This window comes from Knufia obscura (assembly GCF_036327395.1).
Source record: "Knufia obscura strain CCFEE 5817 isolate CBS 148926 chromosome Unknown scaffold_3, whole genome shotgun sequence".
Lineage (NCBI taxonomy): Eukaryota > Fungi > Ascomycota > Eurotiomycetes > Chaetothyriales > Trichomeriaceae > Knufia > Knufia obscura.
The window spans coordinates 1,349,613-1,373,029 of NW_027042689.1; the positions used below are offsets into that span (position 1 = coordinate 1,349,613).

The 23,417-nt window shown below is 51.1% G+C and overlaps 9 protein-coding genes across 9 annotated transcripts; 7 read left to right on the plus strand and 2 right to left on the minus strand.

The window, feature by feature from the left end:
- Positions 1-205: 205 nt before the first annotated feature.
- On the minus strand, positions 206-2,395 carry SNF3 (Plasma membrane low glucose sensor; the record flags this gene model as incomplete). The annotated part of the gene is made up of 9 exons (XM_064871999.1): positions 206-474; positions 527-593; positions 675-714; positions 890-896; positions 947-1,026; positions 1,076-1,356; positions 1,409-1,800; positions 1,852-1,923; positions 1,975-2,395. The coding sequence occupies 9 exons, from the start codon at positions 2,393-2,395 to the stop codon at positions 206-208; spliced, it is 1,629 nt and encodes a 542-aa protein (XP_064732379.1).
- Positions 2,396-5,058: 2,663 nt separating this feature from the next.
- Positions 5,059-5,570, plus strand: PMZ80_003571 (uncharacterized protein; the record flags this gene model as incomplete). The annotated part of the gene is made up of 2 exons (XM_064872000.1): positions 5,059-5,062; positions 5,083-5,570. The coding sequence occupies 2 exons, from the start codon at positions 5,059-5,061 to the stop codon at positions 5,568-5,570; spliced, it is 492 nt and encodes a 163-aa protein (XP_064732380.1).
- Positions 5,571-5,909: 339 nt separating this feature from the next.
- PMZ80_003572 (uncharacterized protein) lies at positions 5,910-6,710 on the plus strand (the record flags this gene model as incomplete). Its single annotated transcript, XM_064872001.1, has 1 exon — positions 5,910-6,710. One exon carries the CDS (start codon positions 5,910-5,912, stop codon positions 6,708-6,710), a length of 801 nt encoding a protein of 266 aa, XP_064732381.1.
- A 202-nt stretch (positions 6,711-6,912) lies between these two features.
- PMZ80_003573 (uncharacterized protein) lies at positions 6,913-8,151 on the minus strand (the record flags this gene model as incomplete). Its single annotated transcript, XM_064872002.1, has 1 exon — positions 6,913-8,151. One exon carries the CDS (start codon positions 8,149-8,151, stop codon positions 6,913-6,915), a length of 1,239 nt encoding a protein of 412 aa, XP_064732382.1.
- Positions 8,152-8,711: 560 nt separating this feature from the next.
- On the plus strand, positions 8,712-10,088 carry PMZ80_003574 (uncharacterized protein; the record flags this gene model as incomplete). Its single annotated transcript, XM_064872003.1, has 1 exon — positions 8,712-10,088. One exon carries the CDS (start codon positions 8,712-8,714, stop codon positions 10,086-10,088), a length of 1,377 nt encoding a protein of 458 aa, XP_064732383.1.
- Positions 10,089-10,299: 211 nt separating this feature from the next.
- Positions 10,300-12,360, plus strand: PMZ80_003575 (uncharacterized protein; the record flags this gene model as incomplete). Its single annotated transcript, XM_064872004.1, has 1 exon — positions 10,300-12,360. The coding sequence occupies one exon, from the start codon at positions 10,300-10,302 to the stop codon at positions 12,358-12,360; it is 2,061 nt and encodes a 686-aa protein (XP_064732384.1).
- Positions 12,361-13,110: 750 nt separating this feature from the next.
- HUL4 (putative E3 ubiquitin-protein ligase) lies at positions 13,111-16,674 on the plus strand (the record flags this gene model as incomplete). The annotated part of the gene is made up of 1 exon (XM_064872005.1): positions 13,111-16,674. One exon carries the CDS (start codon positions 13,111-13,113, stop codon positions 16,672-16,674), a length of 3,564 nt encoding a protein of 1,187 aa, XP_064732385.1.
- A 970-nt stretch (positions 16,675-17,644) lies between these two features.
- PMZ80_003577 (uncharacterized protein) lies at positions 17,645-20,298 on the plus strand (the record flags this gene model as incomplete). Its single annotated transcript, XM_064872006.1, has 2 exons — positions 17,645-17,997; positions 18,045-20,298. The coding sequence occupies 2 exons, from the start codon at positions 17,645-17,647 to the stop codon at positions 20,296-20,298; spliced, it is 2,607 nt and encodes an 868-aa protein (XP_064732386.1).
- A 798-nt stretch (positions 20,299-21,096) lies between these two features.
- PMZ80_003578 (uncharacterized protein) lies at positions 21,097-23,147 on the plus strand (the record flags this gene model as incomplete). Its single annotated transcript, XM_064872007.1, has 2 exons — positions 21,097-22,139; positions 22,184-23,147. The coding sequence occupies 2 exons, from the start codon at positions 21,097-21,099 to the stop codon at positions 23,145-23,147; spliced, it is 2,007 nt and encodes a 668-aa protein (XP_064732387.1).
- Between the last annotated feature and the right edge of the window lie 270 nt (positions 23,148-23,417).

Consider the following 23,417-nt stretch of genomic DNA (forward strand, 5'->3'; position numbering starts at 1 on the left):
CAAAAAGCAGTGGTCCTCAAAAGCCAACAACACTTTTAAAAAGAATGATAAAGAGCTGGAGCGAAGGTTGCTTGGGAAAAGGGGTGCACAAGCTGTTATGTAGGTCTTTGTATCTGCGTAGAGGCATAGCTCTCAGATAGTCTATCCCATCTCCAGCAGTGGATGTGCAGCATCGGGACCGATGTCTGGCTGTACCGCGCACCACTCACACCTTTTCGGTAAAACTCTCTTCGCCATACCCACCAGCAGTGCTCTTCCTCCTGACAGCAGCAGTTTCAAGTTCAGCAAGCGTGTGTCTTCGAGAGTCCTTACCACCAACTTCTTGCACATCCTGGAAGTTGACAGTGGGAACGAAACCCTTTGACTGCCAAGCATGTGGGATCTTAGCATACAGTTCATCGACCTGCTCCAAACTAAGACCCTTGGTCTCATAAATGCAGAAGTAGACGAAGAATGTGCAGATGACACAGAAACCTGCACACGTTAGCTGCTCGATATGACAAGGGTAAGCTATAACGTGACTCACCACCCCACACGAAAAAGACCTTGCTGCCCATGTTGGCATTTCCTGGACCGGCGTCGACCTGTATCGTCTAGAGTTAGCATACTCCATTCATGTAGTGAAGAGAGTGTGGTGAAGACAGCGTGATGAAGGTCAGGAATCTATTACTAACCATGTAGGGCGTCGCGTAAGCGATGGCAAAGTTAAGCAACCTAAGGGAAACTCGTTAGTCAACCTCGAACGGCAAGACTTGGGCTAGAAGGAATGCTGGATATATAGCGCTTGTATGCTCCAGCAGGACCATGCTTTGCAACATGTCTCGGACATCAAAGCTCAGGCGAGGTTTGTTGCTGCGTAGACCATTATGAATCGTAGAGGGAAACCTACCAATTGCCTGGTAAATGTCAGCGGTCATGCACATATTGTTCTAATGGCTATACTCACTGGCTGTGGTCATGCTAAGCCCTTTGGCTCTGGCCTTGAGTGGAAACGACTCTCCAGTAACAACCCAAGCGCACGGACCCCTTGAAGCAAGTCAGCTTGTGGTAGCAGAGGAATAGAGGTCTGAGTTACCAAGAGCATGCAAAGAAGAAGATGTAGATGCATACGAATGCAATCAGACATTTGTTGGCAACAGTTGAGTCCGGCAAGGCCGTACCAACCGAGGCAACGATAAGCTGGCAGACACTCATGCCAATTGCACCAAACATAAGAAGGGAGCGACGACCCCATGCCTCGACCAAATATAGGCCTGGTATTGTGCTGACAACATTAACGACACTGGTGATCATGCTGACGATAAAAGGGTTGTCAATCCCGGAGTTGGAGAAGTAAGAAGTGCCGTAGTAGAAGATCTATTCTAATTAGTACACAGGGAACAGGCTAGGTATCAAGAGGGAAACATACGAAGTTGACACCAGTGAGTTGCTGCAGGCCTTGAAGAGCGATACCAGTCAGTTGACGCTTCCTGATAGGCGGTTTGAAGCATGCAAGGTATGAAGCCGATCCGATAGCCATTTCATACTCGTGGTTTGCTTGGATCTCGGCCAATTCTTCGACCAAGGCAGGATGGTCAACGGGCATGCCTCTAAGCCGTGACAGAGCCTTGGCTGCCTTTTGCTGATTTCCTTTCTTGATGAGATATCTTGGGGTCTCGGGGAGGATGAGCATGCCAACAACCAGAATGATAGAAAAGGCAAATTGAACTGCAACAGGAATTCGGTATGAGCCCGTATCTTGGCGGTTTTTCGTGGCATTCAGCACAATAGCTGCGAGCAAAAGCCCGATAGTAATCGCCCCTGTGCCACATCAGTACAGTTGCAGGCTGTGATCCGCTACGCTTAACCTACATTGATAGCAACCGACAATAGCTCCTCGGATCCATTTTGGTGCAGTCTCTGACTGGTATAGCGGAATGGTAGCTAAGAGCATGATTAGCATGTTCGTCAAGGCCGAGAATTACCGTGTCATACCTGAGAGCAGACCGACACCAAGACCAGCGAAGAAACGTCCTGCGACGAACAAGGGAATGGCAGTTGCAACTGTCTGCAGAATGACTCCCAGTGTAAACACACCAGTGTTGAAGATCATGCCCCAGCGTCGTCCCAAGAAATCAGCGACCGGCGCAGAAAGGAGGGCGCCAAAGAAAGTGCCGGCGGACAGGATAGATACAATCTCCGACTTCTGGGTAGAGGTAACATCTAGTTCATTGTCGACGGGGTTGACATAACCGGTGGAAAAGAGGTTACGCCAGTATGGCATTGCCAGAATGCCGCCGATGGTACCGGTATCATATCCGAACAGTACACCGCCAAAGGCGACGAACAGGCCGATAATGATGGCAGGCGCTGCGGAGCCCTGCACGTCGGCAGGCTTCTTAACTGAGAAGCCCATGGTGATGGTACGATATGGCACGACGGCTGATTTCTGATGGACACCTGTAGGTTTGTTCTGCTGAAGAACAGCCACGGGTCCAAATTCGTGCCATCTTATATGTGCTCTTCTGCGATGCTCGCTTACTCTTCCCACTCACTCACTCACTCGATGCTGGTGAAGCTGTAAGTCGTGCTAGCTCAAGATTGACTCTGGATCCCTGCAACAACAGTGGACCAAGACTGGCTAGGCTGCTTGCGGTCTTCACTGAGGTCGCCTTGGAGCGTTCGTAGGATGTGATTGAGGCTTCGTGCTACTGGGGACGTCATATTGCTTTGCAGTGTTTCTGTGCTACGTAGCGACCACAACATATTTCGTGCAGATGACATCGTAACCATTACAGCATGCCACGACAAGAGACTGCAACCGTGACCATAGCATTGCCGTTTCTCAGTCTGGATCGACCAATTGGTGTCGTAACCTATTGTTTTGATTCGTCGTTCGAGGGAGGTAGATCCTTAACCTGGGGTACCCCTCAAGCTTGGTAGACAGGCATAGGCATGTGCCCTAGGCATAGTCGGTACTGTAGAGCCTGACGTCGAGTATGCAGACCGACCAATCAACATGTGGGCGCGCAGGTGTCGCGTGCAGGACCAGGACAAATCTAGGGGACTTACCCCATGTGGCTGCAAGTAGTCATTCAAGCCGAGTAGTGCTCAAGCATTGTTATTGGCGCGGCACAAGCATGGTAAGCCTTCTCGGCTTCTGTGTCCAAAACACTTTCCGGAGTCGCATGCTAGATGCAAAGTCAAACTGCTCTTGTTGTTGGCGGACACCGTTTTCAGAAAACTTACCCGCAATAAGATTGTTGCACCACGGGCTGTTACTTTCCGCTAAGGAAAAGCTTTTCACCGACATAGCACCTTTTCTCATCACGCCACTAATTTGCAGTGCTACTCTGCGAGTCCAATGGCCATCTAGAACAGAAGACTGTTCATGATGCAGACGGTCAAGTCCCTGTGTCTTGTACCAAAATATCACTTGTGGTTTTGCGAGCGCATGGCTCTAGGCCTGTACAGACATCAGCATGCATCAGGTAAGAACAAAGCTGCTACATCAAGCCTGACAGCTCAATAGGAAGCTCACGCCATTGTTTGACCTCGTCTGCAAGTTGCCCCTCTTCGCTGTGAATATTGAGAGCAACTAGCAGACATGCCTGACTATGTGGCTGAAGCACTGATCCTGATATTTCGTGCGGAACCTTCGCTGCTCAATGCCCAGCGAGGCCAGCTCGGAAACGAAATATGACGTTTGAGAGCTATCATACAAAGATGTTCTGGAAGCGCTCTGAGGAGGCCTGTGAGCAAAGCTGGTGTCTTTATCTGATCTCTGAACGATTCGAGCACTGTCCACCATCTACTTGATTCCCTGCCAACTGACTCGTCATACGAGAAACAGGCAATGCCGTGCTCGAGTTGAAGTGACGCAGGAAAGAACAATCGAGGACGCTCCGAAGGCGAACTCTCATCATCCAGGGCTTATAGTGTTATAAGCATGCGCTGATCGACTCGGTAGCTGTCTTCTATCACCGCATGTGAGCACTATCATCATGATGCTGCATACCAAGTCATACCACCTTGCTCTAGCCGCATTTTCAGTACTACACTCAGTATCTGCACAGAATATCCCGACTACGATCGTTTTCTGTAAGGGACGTGCCGACAATGGTACTTGTGTGGGAATGTCAATCTACGCGTACCAAGCCGGGAAGTGTTTGCCCCTTGGAGAGGGGTATGGCGACAAGAGAAGTGTTTTCCAAGTAAGTGGACTGCCCTGCGACTTGTTAACGCGTTCTCACCCTCAGAACAATGTCGAAAATGTCCGCTGCCACATGTATGTGGATGCCGAGTGTAATGGGAAGGCCGACGGGCAATGTCGGAAGATATAGACAAGGGAAGGACCTTCTACTGGAATCGGGACGATGTAGCACATACCTTCAGGTGTGGTCCCATCTAAGACATGCAGCATCGCATCTTTCGTTGAGGCTCAGAGAAGGAAGGACAAGAATAAACGACTGCTATAATAGTAATAATGATAATATCATCAAGGATGAACCATTCCATTGCTTAACGTTCTTTGGGACATAGGCATCGAAATTCAAAATACTCATGAGGTGAAGCTTTAATGCCCACCACGATGAGGTTGTGCTTGGCAGATTGGAGATATACCTAGGCAGGACCAAACCAGTGGATCTCAACGGTACGGCAGACACGTACCACGGTATATTAGCAGCGTACTATCAGGTGCGCAGATTCGTCTTTTGATATTTATCAATTCTGCATACAAGGCAAGAGTTAGGCCAGATATTGCAGAAACATTTTGTAGTCCTGCATTTAATGCACACCTCGGCATGCTCGCCGTTCTTGTTCAGTAAGTGGTGACGTCGCTCGTTGAGCTGCTTCATCTGACTCAGATCAACACCAACGAGTACTGCGTGCTGTGCCTCTTCAGTAGCGTGCTGCTTGATCTTCGTCATTCGAGGAGACGCCCAGCTTGACTTTACCTTGAACGAAGGCGATTATTTGAGATCAACGAGGGCGGAGGGATGGCGTCCGCAGAAGACAATCTCCGCAGGTACTCAACCCCTTTTCAGCTCCATCTGGCATTCTTCGATAGAAACAACGATGGGTATATAAATTTTGGTGAAGCTTTAAGGGGCAATCTCGCCATTGGTCTCGACTTCCCGGTAGCCTTTGGTATGGCTCTAGGCTACCATATAGCCTATGGCAACACATCCATACTCTATGGACCATTCAACCCCATCGAAATCGCCAAGGTGAAGACTGAAAGGAACATGCTGGAGCACATCAGACTTGACGAGCTTCCTTCTCGTGGTATAGATAGGAAGACACTTGTTGCTGCAGCACAGCCCATCGGCTTCGTGGACAAGATGCACATTAATGGCCTCTGGGCTTTCGCAGCAGATCGTCAGGGTATTATCTCGTCCCATGACATTGAAATGTATCAGAAGGGCACCATGCTCTATGAACTTGCTGAAAGACGAAAGGACAACAGAGACCATGTTCTGCCGCTATCCAGAGGAGGCCCGATCAGTGTTGCTGGGCATTCATGGTTTGTCGACAAGCTGTTTGGGGTGAAGGTTTATCAGCTGCCGGATGTGAAGAAGTCTGAGTGAGAGATGCTGCAGTCGGGAATCTACTTGGAATCAGAATCTCGACATCGCCGTGGCGTAAATGCTGCAGTCACTGTCTTGCACTCGAGTGTAGGTTATCACTTGTCGCAGCACCTGGCTTTTGCGAGATGTACGATGTGCGGTCATCGCCATCGTTGCGATGTGCTCTCCGACCACTACTGTTGCAAAGCAAGAAGCGAAGGCAAGTACGAACTGGACCAAGGCGCGAGCTGAATTTCGATTTCATCTAAGAAATCCTTGGCCAACATTGGCTAACGTCTCGCGACTTAGAACATAAACTTGTCATCGCCACCACATAGACGATTCCCCAAACCAACCACCATGTCCGACTTCGCAGCCGAACAACTGCCTCCACGCCTCACACCTTCACCACAACCATCGCCAGAACTCGGATCCGAACCCGACCGCCCTCCAACTCCACCTCTACGGAAATCAATATTCCCTCACCCAAACAAACCAACATGGCACGTTAACGTAGTCGAATACTCCCCAATCTGGCCATCACAATTCGACACGATACGCACCAACCTTCACAATATCTTCACCACATCCACTCCACCAGCACCGTACCTCACAATCGAACACATCGGCAGCACATCCATCCCCAACCTCGCCGCAAAGCCCAACATCGACGTCCTCGTCACATTCGCCTCAAAATCCGATCTCGCCGCCGCAGTCGAAGCCCTGAACTGGGAGATTCCTAGTGCGCCGCCATTCGCGAAGTACACCCAGATCCCGCGCGGCGGTGGCATACCAGGGCGTGAGTCTTACAAGATCTATCTGCCGGATTTTAGTCCGTATCTTACAACGACGCCGGAGCAAAGTGTTTATCTTATTGCTGATGTGGATGAGAACCGGGTTGGGCAGGTGCAGATTCGGTGTTATAGGACGGTGAGGAACGTGCTTGGACGGGAGGAGAATCGTGATCTATTGGAGGAGTATGCGGCTGTGAAGTTGCGGCTTGGGGGGGAGGTGTTCGCTGATGGCTTGGAGTATAGTGCCAAGAAGGATGAGATCGTGAGGAAGATTTTGGTCAGAGGTGGATGGACTGGGCAGGAGATCAATGAGAAGGAGGCGCTCAGTCGAAGAGAATGGGTTGTCGATGGAGAGGAGGCATATTAACTGCCGTGTTTGTCGAATCAGTAGAAGCGACTCGGCTACGTATACTGAGTAGCTTTGCACCGGCCGACATTGGGTATCTGCTATGCATTGCTCAATGTCCCTAAATAGATGATATTCCGCTGAAAGACCGATTTGCGGATGCTGTACGCTCACACTTTCGACCATGCTCATACTGACGACGAGTCAGGCTTCGAGTTACTCCTCATACATGTCCATTGTGCAATGCGCTGGCTTCGTCTTCTCCCTCTTCCACGTCCTCAAACGTGAGCCCCATCCTTTCGAGATCTTTATCAACGTCGTCCACATCCGTCCCTCCCATGCCAAATACCTTCTTGACGACGCCGCCGAGGCTCTTCCGTCCGTCCTTCTGATCTGGGTCTTCCTGTAGGTACTGCACCTCATGCGCCCTTTGTGCTGCTAGCCTTCTCTTTTCGTCCTGTTCTCTCTTCCACTTCTGGAAGGCCGACTCGCCTTTCTTGCCTCTTTTTCGGATTGTTGTCTTCGGAGGTTCTGTTGCCTGCGGTGGCCAATTCCCTTCTGCTTTCCAGCCTTCGACGAGAGCACTAATCATATGGTTTAGTGGTATAGGTACATTGGGAGAGAGTCCCTGAATGACCACTTTTGAATAGAGTGTAGGGTATGCGCTTGGCTTTATGCGACTGCGTAGTGCATGTGATGCCGGAAGCAGAGGAGGGTAGATGGGAAGGTAAGGACCATCGTGGAGATCGTCCTGGGGTTCGCCGTCCACCACTGTAGGCTGCACATCCTCCGTTGCACTCGCGTCGGCTCGTTGCTGGGTATCTCCTGCTTGAGGCCAGCTTGGAGCAGAAGTAGAGCTCTGAGCTGTAGAATCAGAACCACTCCTGTTCTTGCCGTCTCCCGAGTGTCTGGCCTGCCGCTGCAGGCTTCCTTCCTGAGGTTTTGGCTGGGGCTTCTGCGGTATTGCACCCGTCCAGGAATCTCTTCTCAGTGTCCATATCCGCAGGCCCTCGTTCCAAGACAGTTCTTGCTCCAGCAGTCTCCTTCTCCTCGCTCTGCGCCGCTCAATCACGGCTCCTACCTCATCAGGATTCTCGAACTTGTACGGATCGTCACCTTTACTCCTTGACTTCTTCTCAGTTGGAAACTCATACTCTGACACCGATTCATCTCGAAGCCGGTAGGCCGAGGCTTCTCGCTGTATTTTCAGGTCATCTTTGTGTGCTTGTGTTGTTGGATAGTCCCAGTCGTCGCGCAGTATTGAGAGAAGATATCGCTTCGTGGACTTCGGATCTTGAGCTTGGTTCGAGACGTCCACGTTGCTCCGTGTCGCTTCAGAGTTCAGAGAGCTGGCACGACTCGAGGTCGAGCCTTTTCTCAGACGTTGTGACAAAGTGTGAAAGAACGGTGACGATGGACTGTGCGTGTTGGCATCGACCGATGACCTTGGCGATGGACTCATGGTTCTTCTAGGCGGCGAAAGGCAAAATCAAGCTGCGCATGCGACACCACTTGGTCAGTATAAAGGTAGCTATGAATGCAGATGAAGTTTAATTCATATTGGCGTCATGCCCAGTCAGCAAGATACTACTTCATGCATGATTTGATGCACGATGGACGTTGCGAAGAGAAGGTGCCGGAGCTGCAGGGAAAGCAGTGCCAGCTGTCCTCGAGCAAACAGTCGCTGTGACACTCTGCTTCCGCGGTAGTAACAATGAATTATCATGAAACAACGCGAAGATGTCGTGTGAGCATAACGTAACAACTTCACCACCCTCTCCGCAGGCACCTGCAAGCATGTCCTCAGAGGGAAAGGTGCAGCCAAATCGACGAGGTAAAAGAGCGAAGCACTGGTGGCGTCTGGGGAAAGCACGCTCTAATCTCCTAACCGAAGCTGGAGATGCCGATCATGATGCACGCTGATGCAAAGGAGTCGATCAAGATCGACTTGAATCAACCCTAGCAATAATACGCTACTTCACCACTGCCACGCATCACGAACAGCGAGCGATATCCTCGGGCATGGGCGACACGCTACAACATATTCGCCCGAGCATCCCAAGGATTAGTATCATCGGAGCAGGAATATCAGGGTTGATTCTTGCATGCCGTCTTCAGAATCGGAAGATTCCTTGCAAGCTCTACGAAGCTCGAACCGTGAACACAATCGGCCACAATTACGCGATCACCTTGCAATGGGCAGCTATCAAGCGTCTCAAAAAGGACAAGACCTTTTCAAAGGACGACTTGACAGAACTTCGACGAAAGACAGCTGTTGACCGTGCTATGGGGGGCAATGGACGCGTCTCGGACCATTCAGTAAAGAACACTTTAACTTTTCAGGCAGTCGACAGAGACTTTCGAAAGTGGTTGCTTGATCATTTCACTAGACAGGGTGGAGAGGTGTCATGGAACCACAAGTTAACGGCAATTAGGGCAGGGGAGGGTGGCTCGGCAGAGCTCTTGTTCGAAAATCAGGACTCGGCCACATGCGATCTTGTCGTTGACGCAGGTGGACTGAAGTCACCATGCTTCAACTACATTGCCGGAACAGAGCCAATGCCGCGCCTGCTCCCATACGCAACGTATTACGGTACCAGGAAAATGTCGAGTGAACACTTCCTGAAGGAGTACGCCCATTATTTCGGCACAGGAAACACTGTCGAACTTGGGGCAGAACTAAACAGTGACGCACCTTTCATATCTCTACAAAAAGTTCACTTGGGTGAAGCAGGCGACCAAAATCACGAGGTTGAACTTCGCTGGGTGTACTCCCGTCCAGCCAAAGCAGGTTCTGATCCTTTATATCGACCAAACCGTACACCTAAGGAAGCCAAAGAGATACCACATGAGTTCTACGATGAGATACTGAAGTCAGTCCGCCATTACTTCTCACCAACAAAGCGGTCGATGTTGCAACGGGTCTTTGACCTCAACGACATGCAGAACGATCGCATCCTGAACTGGCATCTCCGTGTACGGTTGCCTGAGGGGGATTATTTTCTTAATAACTCTCAGCAGAAAAACTACGAAGTGCTTCCTATGGGTGATGCTGCTCATGAGCTCCCGGTTGTGAAGTCCCGAGGCGCTGTCAAGGCTCTGCACGACGCGAGACGCATGGCAAGGTGCATTTCTTATCGGTGCTGGAGTGAAAAGCATTCCACTGCTGAGGGGTATTTGTCTAGACACAAAGCGTGGTATGCCGATACTCAGGCAGCTCTTCAGGAGCTACGCAGGATTCATGGTCAGGAGCCACTCATGGCTGACGAGCTAGCGGATGTCATTGGACATGACCTCGATGAGTACGAAGACATTGATGCAGATGATGCACTCGACGAGGATTATAATTCTGCCGAGACGGACTTCAATACGTCAGAAGAGGAAGAAGCAAAGTTGTGATGTGTTCGATTTCTAGCGAGTGACGGGAAGTCCCAGACGTAAGACCCGGGCAGGTGGTCTGGCAGATTGTAGAGTGCTACTAGAGCTGTTATAATTGCCATGGCCAGCAAATAGGGGGCTATCCCCTGATCGCATTTCTGTTTAGGGTATAGTCCCTTCTCTGCGATCAATCTCAAACTCCGTCCGAGCCCTCCATAACACTTGACTGTCAATGAATATACTTGTGCAGACCGAGAGATTGTACGCTTTTGCTATCCGACGCACTGTATTGGCGAGCGTTCTCGATGTCACGCCTCGACGTGTTGTCGTTCAAAGACTCGATGCACATCTGCGAGGCTCGATACGTGGGTCTCGCATTCAATCATTCGCATCGTCGTCAAAGTCTCTGAGCGCGTCGCAACTCGACACACATCCTACGGTAACACCATGGCCTGACGATCCACCTTCGGCAATAGAAGCCAATCCCACAGTTGAAGAGCAGCCTACACGACCGACGAAACCTCAATTGCCACAATCATGCCCGGGCTGTGGTGCATTGACACAGGAAGTTGAGTCAGAGCAGGCGGGCTATTACTCACGTTCCAGACGGGTGGTGCGACAGTACTTGAAGAAGCAGAGACAGGCACACACGGAGGCTGAAAAAGATGTGACTGGAGAAGACAGGGACCATGAAGACGAGTGGCAGCCAACAGGATCTCAAGTGGTCGCAGAGGTCGAGCAGACTGCTAAAGTTCCGCTATGCGACAGATGCCATGAGTTGGTACACAACTTCCGCGGGCATTCCATTGCGCATCCTTCAATCCACGATATCGCAGACTCTATAGCAGAGTCACCATTTCGCAGGAACCACATCTACCATGTCGTAGATGCAGCAGACTTCCCCATGTCTTTCGTCCCAGACCTCTTCTCGAAACTTACTCTAGCGAAACCTCGCTCGCAGAATCGGAGGTCCCAACACGATTTCTCGTCGAAACCTACGTTGTCCTTCATCATTACCCGGTCGGATCTGCTTGGTTCTACGAAAGAGATGGTGGACACCATGATGGCATATTTCACGAAAGTGCTTCGGGATACACTTGGCCGCACAGGCAAAGATATGCGACTGGGGAACATTCATCTGGTCTCAGCTAAGCGAGGCTGGTGGACCAAGGAGATCAAAGAGGATATATGGGAAAGAGGCGGTGGCAACTGGATGGTTGGCAAGGTCAATGTTGGCAAGTCGAATCTCTTTGAGGTATTATTTCCGAAAGGCTCCGGTGAACGAGCGCCAGTATATGCAAAGCTTCGAAAAGAACAACTAGAACAAGCTCAGAAAGAGTCACAGGAACCAGCGGTTGACGCTGAGAAGATTCTCGAGGAAGACAGTCTTCTTCCTCCAGCACAGCCCGAGGTTCCTTTCCCTGTAATGCCCATAGTATCAAGTCTACCAGGCACAACTGCTTCACCTATTCGACTACCTTTTGGCAATCATAAAGGGGAACTCATTGATCTACCGGGTCTGGATAGAGGCAACCTTGAGGACTACGTCAAGCAAGAGCACAAGCTTGACCTTGTTATGACCCATCGCAATGAAGTCGAGCAGCACATTATCAAAGCCGGGCAATCTTTGATTCTTGGTGGAGGCCTGATAAGAATTACTCCTCAGTTGGACGTGAACGACCTCAGCACTACAGTCTTAGCTTACCCTTTCATCCCTCTACGGGCCCATGTCACCTCGACAGAAAAGGCTATTGAGCTGCAGCTGCAGCAACGCGAAAGTGGCATAGAATCAATCATGGTCGAGGATGCAGGGACGCACATGGCTTCGGTGGGAACACTCGAGCTGAGCACAGATGTCACGAAAGCCCGCGCTGGACCTCTTCTGAGATCCGGTGTCCCAGCTACAAAGCTGCCTTTTCGGGTGTACGCAACAGATGTCTTGGTTGAAGGGATGGGCTGGATCGAGCTAGTATGTCAGGTCCGGCGAAAAGCCGTACATCAGCCAGCCTCATCGGTCGTGGGGCATAGTGAAACATCAGATCAGGATCCACCACCTACTAACACTGACTCGGGCTTCGCGCCATTTTCACAGCAGTCGCCACTAGAGCCAGAGAAGACATTCCAGTTCCCGCAGGTCGAGGCATTTAGTCCGAAGGGAAAGCACATTTCGCAACGTCCCTGCCTGGAGGCGTGGATCCGATGGACAGAAGGTCGCATGGCCAAAGACGCCTCCAAGATGAAGAGGCCGAGGAAAGCCATGGCATCAATTGTGAAAGGGTCGAGAGGACGATAGTGATCGACGAGCGGGACAGCCTTCAACGTTGCCTGGGATTTGTGCAAGATCGTACAAAGCTGTCAAATATGTAGAATAATGTTCATAATGTCTCATCTCGAACCTATTTTTGTCCCAAGGTTGACACAAGGTGATGTACTGTAACTCCATCTTTACAGCATCAATGTTCCCGTGGAGAGAAGCTTGCAGTACCGGTGCCGAGGGTGCAAAGAATCGCGTACAGGCCAAGCAGGCATGTCCCTTGCGATGACGAATGGGAAGACATTTTTGTGAGCGAAAGCTCGGCACCTAAAGACGCTGCCGAGCTCTAGCGTCTCTAGGTCGCTTCCCCAGCTGACAAGCTCAGTGTAAAGTGACCCATTAGAGCCCACAGAAGGCTAACTTTTAGCCACTATGACTGGGGTCGCCCCTGGCACATCATCACTGATCCATTTGCTACTTGAAGCCTCATCTTGAAGTCTTGCCCCATCTACTATAAGCACTGTAGAATTGCTTGTGCTTACATCGACGCAGAGGCACCATGCTGCGGCGTATCATACTGTGCCTCAGAGAGATACCTGGAGATTGAGAGCTTGTGGCCATTTGGATCACCGGAGACTCGACTGCCCTCGTTCTGGCGCTGTATGGGCGACGCAGGGTGCTGAGTGGTAAGAACAAGAGTCGCACCTGCGCTGGCCAACACCAGAAGGCATTACCGACTGCAACAGGCTTCGCAAACGATCTCAATATTTATAATCCGCGCTCGAACAAATGGCTCCGAGACCACCAGTTCCTCGAGGCCTACCACCTACAAATGCAGAAAATTCCAGAAGTCCAGACAAGAAGCATCGCATTGCGCCAGATCTGAACAGACCACTACCAGCGCCGCCCTCATCACTACCCAACGACTACGACATACCCACCTTGCGAAGGAAACCCTTACCTGAGCCATCACAGGCAGGTAATTTAGGTCATTCGCGGTCCTTCAGTCATCCATTTCCATCTCTGTTTGGTGGTAAGCGGCAGGAAAAGAAGCCATACATACGCCCCGACGAAATCGATTCTTCGGAAGATGGACTGGGTCAATCTAAGAGTGGTGGTTCGAGGTCAAGGAAGACGCAGAGAAGTGGAAGTCACAAGACACAGAGCAAAGAGCCAATGACCGGCAAGTGTATGACCTGTGACTCTACAGTACGATGGCCGCAAGATCTAAAAGTCTTCCGATGCACCACCTGCTTGACTATCAACGACCTCGAGCCTGTCGAGACTCCGATCCTGCCAACTGCAGGCTCTGCAAATGTTGTACCTCGCATGCCGATGCCAGCCTCTTTAGACAAGACAAGAAGGCTGATTGACGTCTGCATGGACGATTTCTTCCAGTTTGTACTGGAGAACGACAACAATCAAAAGCGCAAAGACCCTGCAGTTGAAACCCTTTTCTGGAGCGACGATGAAGGAAATGGCACCACCGACAACAGGCCATCGACAGCTGTACCCCAGGCCTCTCTGGCTGCGCCTCGACCAAGATTCCAAGATCGCAGCCCTTCGGAATCTGCTCTTTCGTCAAGGAGCCCGCGGCCTCGCAACCTGCGTGACAATGAGACTGGTCTGCCACCCCCGAGTCCAGGAAGGCCACTCGGGGATCATCGAGCTCCGTGTGATCCACAGCCGGAACGTATCCATGCGCCCTCTCCTCATGTCGAGATCTTCCGAAGTCTCGAGGCTTATCTTGCTGAATGCATGACAGGATGCAGTGTTTTGAATATGTCCTTCTTCTCCGTCAAACCAGTCGCTAGTGGTGCTCGAGAAGACAAGCCACCTCGGCATAAGCACGTCAAGCAGCAACCGTCGGACATGGCCCTGACCCCAGCTTCGGAGCCGGATGTGTTTCTGTCGGACCTTGACGCGAAAACCCTGTTGCTAGGGGATGTTGTCGAGAATGGTTCCTGGTGGACCGGCAAGGTAGACAGTCGAGATGAAACTCACACAGATGCCCAACAAGAGAAATCACCGGAGCAGTGGCGAGGCATAGTAAGTGCTCGTACTCCAAGGATAAATTGGCTTGAACTAGCAGAGTGGTACCGACTCATTTTGCATGCTGGTGATGACTGGAGGCGTAGGTGGATGTCCCTAAGATCATCACTGGCAGACTCAGGGCTGGAGAAGTGGCACTCGATTTCGATGGACATGCTGCACCGCAACATTATGGAATCGCAAGTGCATTTACAACGAAGTTTTCTCAAAGCTACCGAGAATCTTCTGAAGCGACCGAGACGACCACTAAGAAGTCCGGAAGACTGCCGCTTTCTTCTTATGCTTGTGGCAAATCCTTTATTATTACCCTCATCACGCAGCCACCCTGCTCGAAGCACGAGTGACGGAGCAGGTCCCGCCAGGGACGGTTCCGGTCTGGCCAGCTCCCCAGCCAAAGCTGCTGCTGCGCCACGCAGAAACTATAGCGGTCTCGGGAGGCACTCCGGCATTATCAAAAGGATATTGGGCTTACTTGCACATCTTCCAAACGATATACACCTCTACATCGTATCCTGGCTCTCCAGGCTTTCCGATGCCCATTTCTCTGGACTGGTTGAGCTTGTGGGCACATTTGTTACGTATCGGTTGACTCGTCAGGCCAACAAGCCTGTACACGAGGAGATCGATCCCACCGACGGCCTGATACCGAGCTTTACTGAAGGAGGCGTGAGACATGCCTCACAAATGCACGCTGCCCTCGAGGGTCGCTCGCACACAACGCAAAAGCAGAAGCAGGATGGTAAGCCTAGACTAGGCGTCTACGGCGAAGATTGGCAAGTTCGCGCAGCGGCACGAGTGATGGCCTTACTCTTCCAGGCAAACACTGGTCACGTTGCGCGGAAACGGGACACCTCGATCTCGAGTGAGCAAAGGCAACGCAGTGCAGGGCTCAACGCAAAACATCAAGCACATATGCACGGTCAAATGATACCGATCAGCAACTTTTACAATTCTATGCTGGACCATGCTGATCTTGTCGCGGATTTCGAAGCTTGGGAGACCACGAAAACGAAATTTACTTTCTGCCAGTATCCGTTCTTTCTTAGCATCTGGGCCAAGATACACATACTCGAGCACGATGCTAGGCGACAAATGGAGTCAAAAGCACGGGAAGCATTCTTTGACAGCATTTTGAGCAGGAAAGCTGTCAGTCAATATCTGGTGCTCAAAGTACGCAGAGATTGCTTGGTCGACGACAGCTTGAAGAGTGTCAGCGAAGCGATCGGCCGGGGAGGCAGCGATGTCAAGAAGGGTCTTCGCATTGATTTCGTTGGCGAAGAAGGAGTCGATGCTGGTGGTCTACGCAAAGAGTGGTTCCTTCTGCTCGTTCGTGAGATCTTCAACCCGAATCACGGCCTTTTCGTGTATGACGAGGATTCTCAATACTGCTACTTCAACCCATTCTGCTTTGAGTCGTCCGAGCAATTCTTCCTTGTTGGGGTCTTGCTCGGCCTCGCAATTTACAACTCGACAATTTTGGATGTGGCATTCCCACCGTTCGTGTTCAAGAAGATGCTTGCTTCAGCGCCGCCGACAGCGGACAAGCTGACTTCGACACCGAAGATCTCCCATCAATACAACTTGGAGGACTTGGGGGAACTTCGGCCGTCTCTAGCACGGGGCCTTCGCCAATTACTTGATTTCGAAGGTGATGTACAGGAAACATTTTGCCGAGATTTCGTGGTAGAAATGGAAAGATATGGTGGCGTCGTACAGATACCACTCTGTCCAGGAGGAGCTAGCCGTCCAGTCACGAATGCTAACCGACGCGAATTCGTTGACATGTACGTACATTACCTTCTCGACCAATCTGTTGCGCGTCAATACGAGCCCTTCAAGCGAGGGTTCTTTACAGTTTGCGGCGGCAATGCACTATCTCTTTTCAGACCAGAGGAGATCGAACTGCTGGTCCGTGGATCGGACGAACCACTAGACGTTGGAAGCTTACGGGCAGTCGCGTCTTACGATGGTTGGCCGAAAGAGGTTCCACCAGAACAACACCCGCAAGTTGCCTGGTTCTGGGATTTCTTCCAAAGTATCAGTCCGAGCGACCAAAGGAAGATGCTGAGTTTTGTCACCGGTAGCGACCGCATTCCTGCCATGGGTGCAACGAACCTTATCATACGGATTCAGCTTCTTTTAGACAAGGTGGCTGAGGATGAGGGGAAGGAGAGCAATCGGCTCCCAATTGCGAGGACATGTTTCAATCAGCTTGGATTGTACAAATACCATGAGCGAAAGACGTTGGAACAAAAGCTTTGGATGGCGGTCACATCAAGTGAAGGGTTTGGTTTGAAATAAATGGTGCAATAGAGGTGGACATTGGCTGCAAAAGCATCTGGCATGACACGACGTGATGACAAGCATGAACAGGCTGGATAGTATGCCTCTAGAGGAGTTTATTGGTATTCGAGCATAATGTATCGTTCTTCAGCGCTGCAGGTATCCTTCCAAGAACCATTTTCTTTTAAGCATCTTTCTCTATGGGTCGCTGCATGATCAAACTGCGTGGCCGTCTTGAAGCCAACCAGGCAGGCCTTCCGGCCGACACCTGCCGTTTGCTGTGTCGGGGCCATGCTGCATCTTGGCTGCTCTTGACTCAACAGGTCGTCGAGGACAGCAATTGCTTTAAAACCCCGCGCCAACTGCGTTGTGTGACCCAGAGCCGCAACGCAAGATCTGCACAGAGTAACCTGTATTGAACAGGGAGATCCACGTCTACCAAGCATAGCCGAGAGGTGCTTAGACCAAGCAAGCCTATCGCCCCCAGTCTTCCCCATGATTTTCAGCATTGGCGTTGCCCGGACATCCACTTCCGCGCTTAAGCTTCACGTTGTGCACATCATCATTTCCTTTCTCTTCACCATCACCTCCACCACTACAACCATCTTCTCATCAGTCATAATGCAACCTCAGCTCAATCATCTCAAGTATCACCACATGCTCAGATTGATGCTCTGCAAAGGTCAGTGTGAAGATCGTCCGGATGTTCGCCGGTTTCAGTCACTTGCCGAAGTTCATTTGCCCTTTCACCCAGTGAGACTCACAGTGTTGTGTCGGAAAGATGTGACCTCTTTCTATTGACATTCGTACCCATTTCCGAAGAGTACTGCGCTTTCTGTCGGAGCTTGTGATCGATAGCGTATCATGCATTCCATACTCTTGATTTATCTTTAGCCTTCAAGTATCGTCTTCTACCACTACCATTTAGTACTTTCTCCGTCCAATCAGCTGCATAAACCGAAGCATCCCTACTACGCGCGTCGATACAATGGCATATGCTAAGCTGCTATTACATATTGGGGTCCTGGTCACCGTCGTTCAAGGCCAGGAGACACTCACCGCAAATCCAGAACACTCCGCTATCCCCGAACCATATCCCAATCCATATCAATACCCGAACCACAACAATTCTTGGATACAGAAGCACAACGAAACTTGGTTCAACGCATCGGAACCGAACTCGCCATGGAGCAATGCAACTGACGCCAACGGCAACTTCGAGGCTGCTTACTATCCAGGGCGTGCACCTGCAATACCACTGGCTGTCCGTTCACCATACACGTCTGCATGGGCTTCGACCGCTAACAACGGCTCGCTGAACTCGCAATATCCAATCTTCTGGTGAGTGACACTAATAGATCAACTATTTTGGAAGCTGACAAATGTAGGGACGGTTCGGCTCTTGGATGGGAAGGCATTGTCACAGTAGATGGCATTTCTTATGAGTGGATGGGTATTGGCTCACGAAGTCTCCCACAACTCTCAAACTTCATACCAGCGGCACCTATCTCAACATCTTACGACTCATCATATTCCAACTTCACATTTGCTGCTGGGCCTATCGAGCTCACGGCGAGCTTTCTCTCACCTGTGATACCGCGAGATCTGTGTCGCACCTCCATTCCGCTATCATATCTTTCTGTGTCAGTCGTTTCCCGGGATGGTGGTGCCCACAATGTTTCGCTCTACACCGATGTCAATGGAGGATGGGTGACTCAACCAGCAGCCCCCCTAACCTGGAAGATGTACGAAAGTGGCAGTCCTGTTAATGGCTCGAATGCTACTTCTTCTTCGACGTCTAATAGTCTCTACACATGGATCGTCCAACTGCAAGACCAGTACGAGTTCGGTGAAAATCCCGGCCAGGACGGCAATCGAGCTGCTCAGGGTGTGTTTCCCCAGTGGGGTAACTTTACCTGGTCGTCAACCCAGGGATCCGCGCAGAGCATCAGATTCCAATCTGGATTCTCCGTCAATCAACGATTCCATTATGTCATGGGCCAATCGCTCGACAATATCGTTGACGATGCATATCGGTCATACACTGAGCAGGAGCCAGTCTTTGCGTTCGAGCACGGTCTCGGCGAGGTCGGCAGCACGCCCACTACCCCAGTTGTGTTCACCATCGGCAATGTTGAGCAGCCGGCTGTTCGCTTCTTGAGCTCGGTGGGCATCGAGTCGTTGGATCCTTGGTGGGCAACACCCTCGTGCTACGGAGATGTCTTCAGCATGATCCAGTTCCACTACGATGATCTACCCCAGGCGCAAAGTCTCGCAGCTCAATTTGAGACCAAGTTGAAGAACGATATCAATACTTATTATGGCAATCCTGACAACGCTACCACTACTTCCGGGCAAGCGGATCCACCAATTTCTCCGTCAAACGGAACTGACGGACAAAGTATGACAGGCACTGATCAGTTCGGCAACCAATACATCTTCAACTCAGACAACGCTTACGGATGGCTCGAACCCTCGGACGGTTGCGTTTCGAACGGGGTAGCAGTGCCGGACATCTCGGAGCAGGAATCGTATTATGCCATTACAGCCTTAGCTGCCCGCCAAATTCTAGCAGCATATGTGTTGACCAACAACTCTCGGGCCTCTTCGTCTGGCTGTTCACTAATGTCACCCTCGAACACATCAGAGCCATTCGCTTTTCAAAAAGAGATCTCCTCGAATGGCAACACGAACACTATCGATGTGATCTTCCCAGCCATGCCATTCTTCCTATGGATCAATCCAGATTTCCTGCGGTATGTTCTGGCACCAAACTACATGAATCAGGAGAACAACTTCTACCCGAATGCGTACTCGATGCACGACCTGGGCTCGCGCTTCCCCAATGCTACTGGCCATGTGGAAGGCGATGACGAGTACATGCCGGTGGAAGAATCAGGGAACATGATCATCATGGCGTACGCTATCTATCGGCTCGGCAATTCTTTGTCGCATCTTCAAGAGCACTATGCCATTCTGAAGCAATGGGCCCAGTATCTAATTGAGTACACGCTCATCCCAGCTATTCAACTAAGCACCGATGATTTTGCTGGTCAACTAGCGAACCAGACGAATCTGGCGATCAAAGGTATCGTCGGTCTAGCAGCAATGGCCGAGATCTCGAATGCCGTGGGCGATACCGCCCAAGCACTGAACTACTCGACCACAGCACAAGAGTACTACGGTAACTGGACACAATACGCAATCGATCCAAGCGGCAAACACACCGTCCTCGCCTACCAATGGCGTTCATCCTGGGGTCTACTGTACAACACCTACCCCGCCCGTCTTCTCAATCTCTCAATCATCCCAGACAGTCTCTTCAAGATGCAAAGCGACTTCTACCCATCAGTCTCGCAGATGTGGGGCGTGCCTCTGGACAGCCGGCATCACTGGACAAAGTCAGACTGGGAGATGTGGACTGCAGCAACGTGTGAGCCCGCCACGAGGAGGCTATTCGTTGATGCCATAGCGTATTGGCTCAATACTACGAGCAGTGATCGACCGTTTACAGATCTGTATCAAACGGTGCATGAGGGCGAGAGCCCGGAGAATCCAGACCAGATCGAGTTCTTTGCGCGGCCGGTGCAGGGTGGTTTGTATAGTCTTTTGGCTTTGGTTGCGGCGGGCACGTATGCTTGAGCTAGGAATGCAGCTTTCTATGACACGTAAGTCAGAGGCTTATTGAGCTGGTACATCATGAAGGAGCTTGTGTATGTTGGTGATGTCCCGGGCGTTTATACATGAGCTTGCCATAATGGCTGAGCGCTGAGCTTGCACAATACGAAACTCGAATTTATTCGTTGTACGACCACACGGTCGAGCCAAGCACAGATCGAGGTGGGTGTAGAAGCACGCGTGCACAGCCACGAGAACGTTCCTCGAACACAGATCCACCGCAGCCTCCGTGTCTGGTCGTGCATATCATCTATCGTATTTCTATCAAACCGCATGCAACACGGCGAGCCGGTGCGGGAAAAAGATGGCCGGTCTGTGCTGCCGTAGGCTTCGTGCGATTTAGGCACGATCAGCACGATTTCCTAGGGGTAGTCAGCGCCTAGTACGCCTAAAGCTTGGGCACGGAGATCCCCTCCTACCCCGTAGAACTGCATTGGCAAACCGGCCATCTTTTCCCCGCACCGGCTCGACGGACATCATTAGAAGCTGCGTCCTCGCTCTACCTTCCGTATTCTTCTTCGACCGCGGCTGCGTTCAAGGGACTCGACCCGCACCTGCTGCGCCTTGACCGCGTTGTTGAATTTGTTGACAGAAATCATATGCTTGTCCTTCTTGATTCCTCATTCAACATCCCGTGTGCTGTGTTTTCTCCTCTTCTTCTCGGTTGTTCGCTACAGTATTCTGATTCGCGACCCACGATAGCTACCGCGACATGAGATCCGACCTATCAAGGCGCCGCCGTCAATGCGAACCAGGCTGACAATGTCCAGACCGTTATGCCGCAACAGGTTCGGTAATGCGCGCATCAGTGGACGAGCGAACGTGATCCAAGGAGATGTTCATATACATGTCAAGGATGTCTATTCGGCCTTGCGAAACGAGCTCGGTCCGCCCCCAATATCAGAGGCGCAAGCACTTGAAAATCTGCCAGAAAAGGAGAAGATAACTCGTAAGCGGCTACTTGACGATCCAACAAGTTTTCGAAGGGAACTCAAACGCAGGAAAGTTATCGAGGCGCCTGAAAAGGGCAGAGGCGGGACGCAACCACTTCGGGCAAAGGATACATCAGGACTTGAGGTGCCAGACCATACGTTACGTTACAATGGCAGAAATGAGAACTTTCCGCGATCATGCATATCCACATGGCTTCAACACGTTATATGGCCGCATGGTATTCCACCTTCGACCGTACAGAGCCCGCACCAACATCTCTTACCATCCAGTAGCCGAGCTTCTACGACCCAGCGTCGACATGGTCTTTCACTGACCCAACAGCAACCCCAGGCAGAACATGAACTCTTCATGCTGGTCACAACTGTTCTATCGTGGATTCTCGGGCGCAACATACGCAAAGACGATGTTGTTGACTTCCTCAGCCGGTGTCAAGGTGATCAACTTTTGCCAGTAATGACCTTCTTGCTCGGTGTAGGCCTGTATCGGTTCTTCTGCATGAAGCGCATTACTGCGAACCCTGCTCCAATGAGTCCGACTTCTATCTTCTTGGAAGACGCCTTTGGTCACCAGCGATCACTCTCCGTTGATGTGTGTGTCGATTTCAGCATCTTTCGAAGCTTTCTTGAGGTGCACTATCGAGGCACGGCCGGTGAGCAGCTCATCAAGGCGGGACAGTTCCATCTGATGTTGGGTACCAGACGAGGCATGGTAGTCAACGCTAGGAATTGGCAATGTGCTACGATCACGGCAGGAACACATCTCGTCAACCCGGTATACATCAATTCAGAAGATCAAAAATGCGTTGAATGCACGGGCGATTTGCATGTCTCCAGAACAGGAGAGTTCCATTGGTACGTCCCATACAAGCGCTATCACAACTAGCTGACATGTCTAGCACCCCCTGCGGTAGATTCTACCGCGACTGCGATGCCTTGAAGTATTTTACAGCGCCTGGTCAGGAAAGAACCAGAACAGTGCTATCGCGTGGCCGCCGCAAAGGGGGCGGAGGTGCAGCAGCCGCCACGACCTCCGCACTGTCCGATCAGCCAGGTTATGACGACAATAGCGACGAGGTCCAGTACCAGCTTGCTGACCTAGTACTTGTCGATTTGCGCATTGTGCCAGCACGTAAGCTTCTCAGTAAAGACACAAAAAGCGTCCAGTCATCGACAAGGGCTACACGATCTTTATTGGTTCGAGCTCCTTCATCCCGAGAACCGAGGGTCACATCCGAAATGCTCTTCAACATTCTCACTGACTATGGAACGATTGTCTCGCTTGAGTCTGTGCTTGCGCCTGCAGGGACCGACGCTTATAACGTCGTCTTTGCCAAGGTAGAGGATGCTGTGCGAGCTCAAGCTGACCTGCAGCATAGTATGTGGACAGCTAGTCCTGATCCGCTGACACTAGAGTTCGGCATAATCGACTACAATGCTAATAGGAGCGGAGCTGCTTCTGGAAATCTGGCACCGTTCGCGACTGCCTCGCCTATGCAGTGGCCGTCGAATATTCAAGCCACCTATTCACCTCCCTCACAGCATCCCTTCATATATGAGTCAGGCGCGCGAGATCTTCCATGTGACATGGTGAATCGTATCAAGGAACTGGAAGACTCTGAATGTCCAATTTGTATGGACGCTGTCGAAAATCCAATCATCTTCAGCCCTTGTGGTCATTCTTTCTGCCACGACTGCTTCGATAGGATGGTCAACGATGTTAGTAAGGGAGTTAGCGATGACGTCAAATGTCCTCACTGTCGTGTCAGTGTTGATATCAAAAAGGTCACAGACCTTTCCAGCTTCAAACGACGTCTACAAAATTTGGCCACGGACTCCTTAAGCCGATCACGACCTACCTAAAGGTGTGATTGTAGGGAATCACTCCAAAGATCCTATACAGCTGGGATATCCCGGCCGTGCATTGTGGGTTCGGACGAGGACGACGAGGAACTGGAGACTATAAGAGGTTCAGAGAGGATGCCGACAACTACGTCGTCAATGACTTACTGTCCATCGGACAGACGAATAGCATAAGGACGAGGTCGACGCAAGTATGCATGGACGCGGAAGGTACAGGTTCATTGCTGGTTTCGACGATAGTTCCTTTTATCTCGCCCATCTTTATCAGCC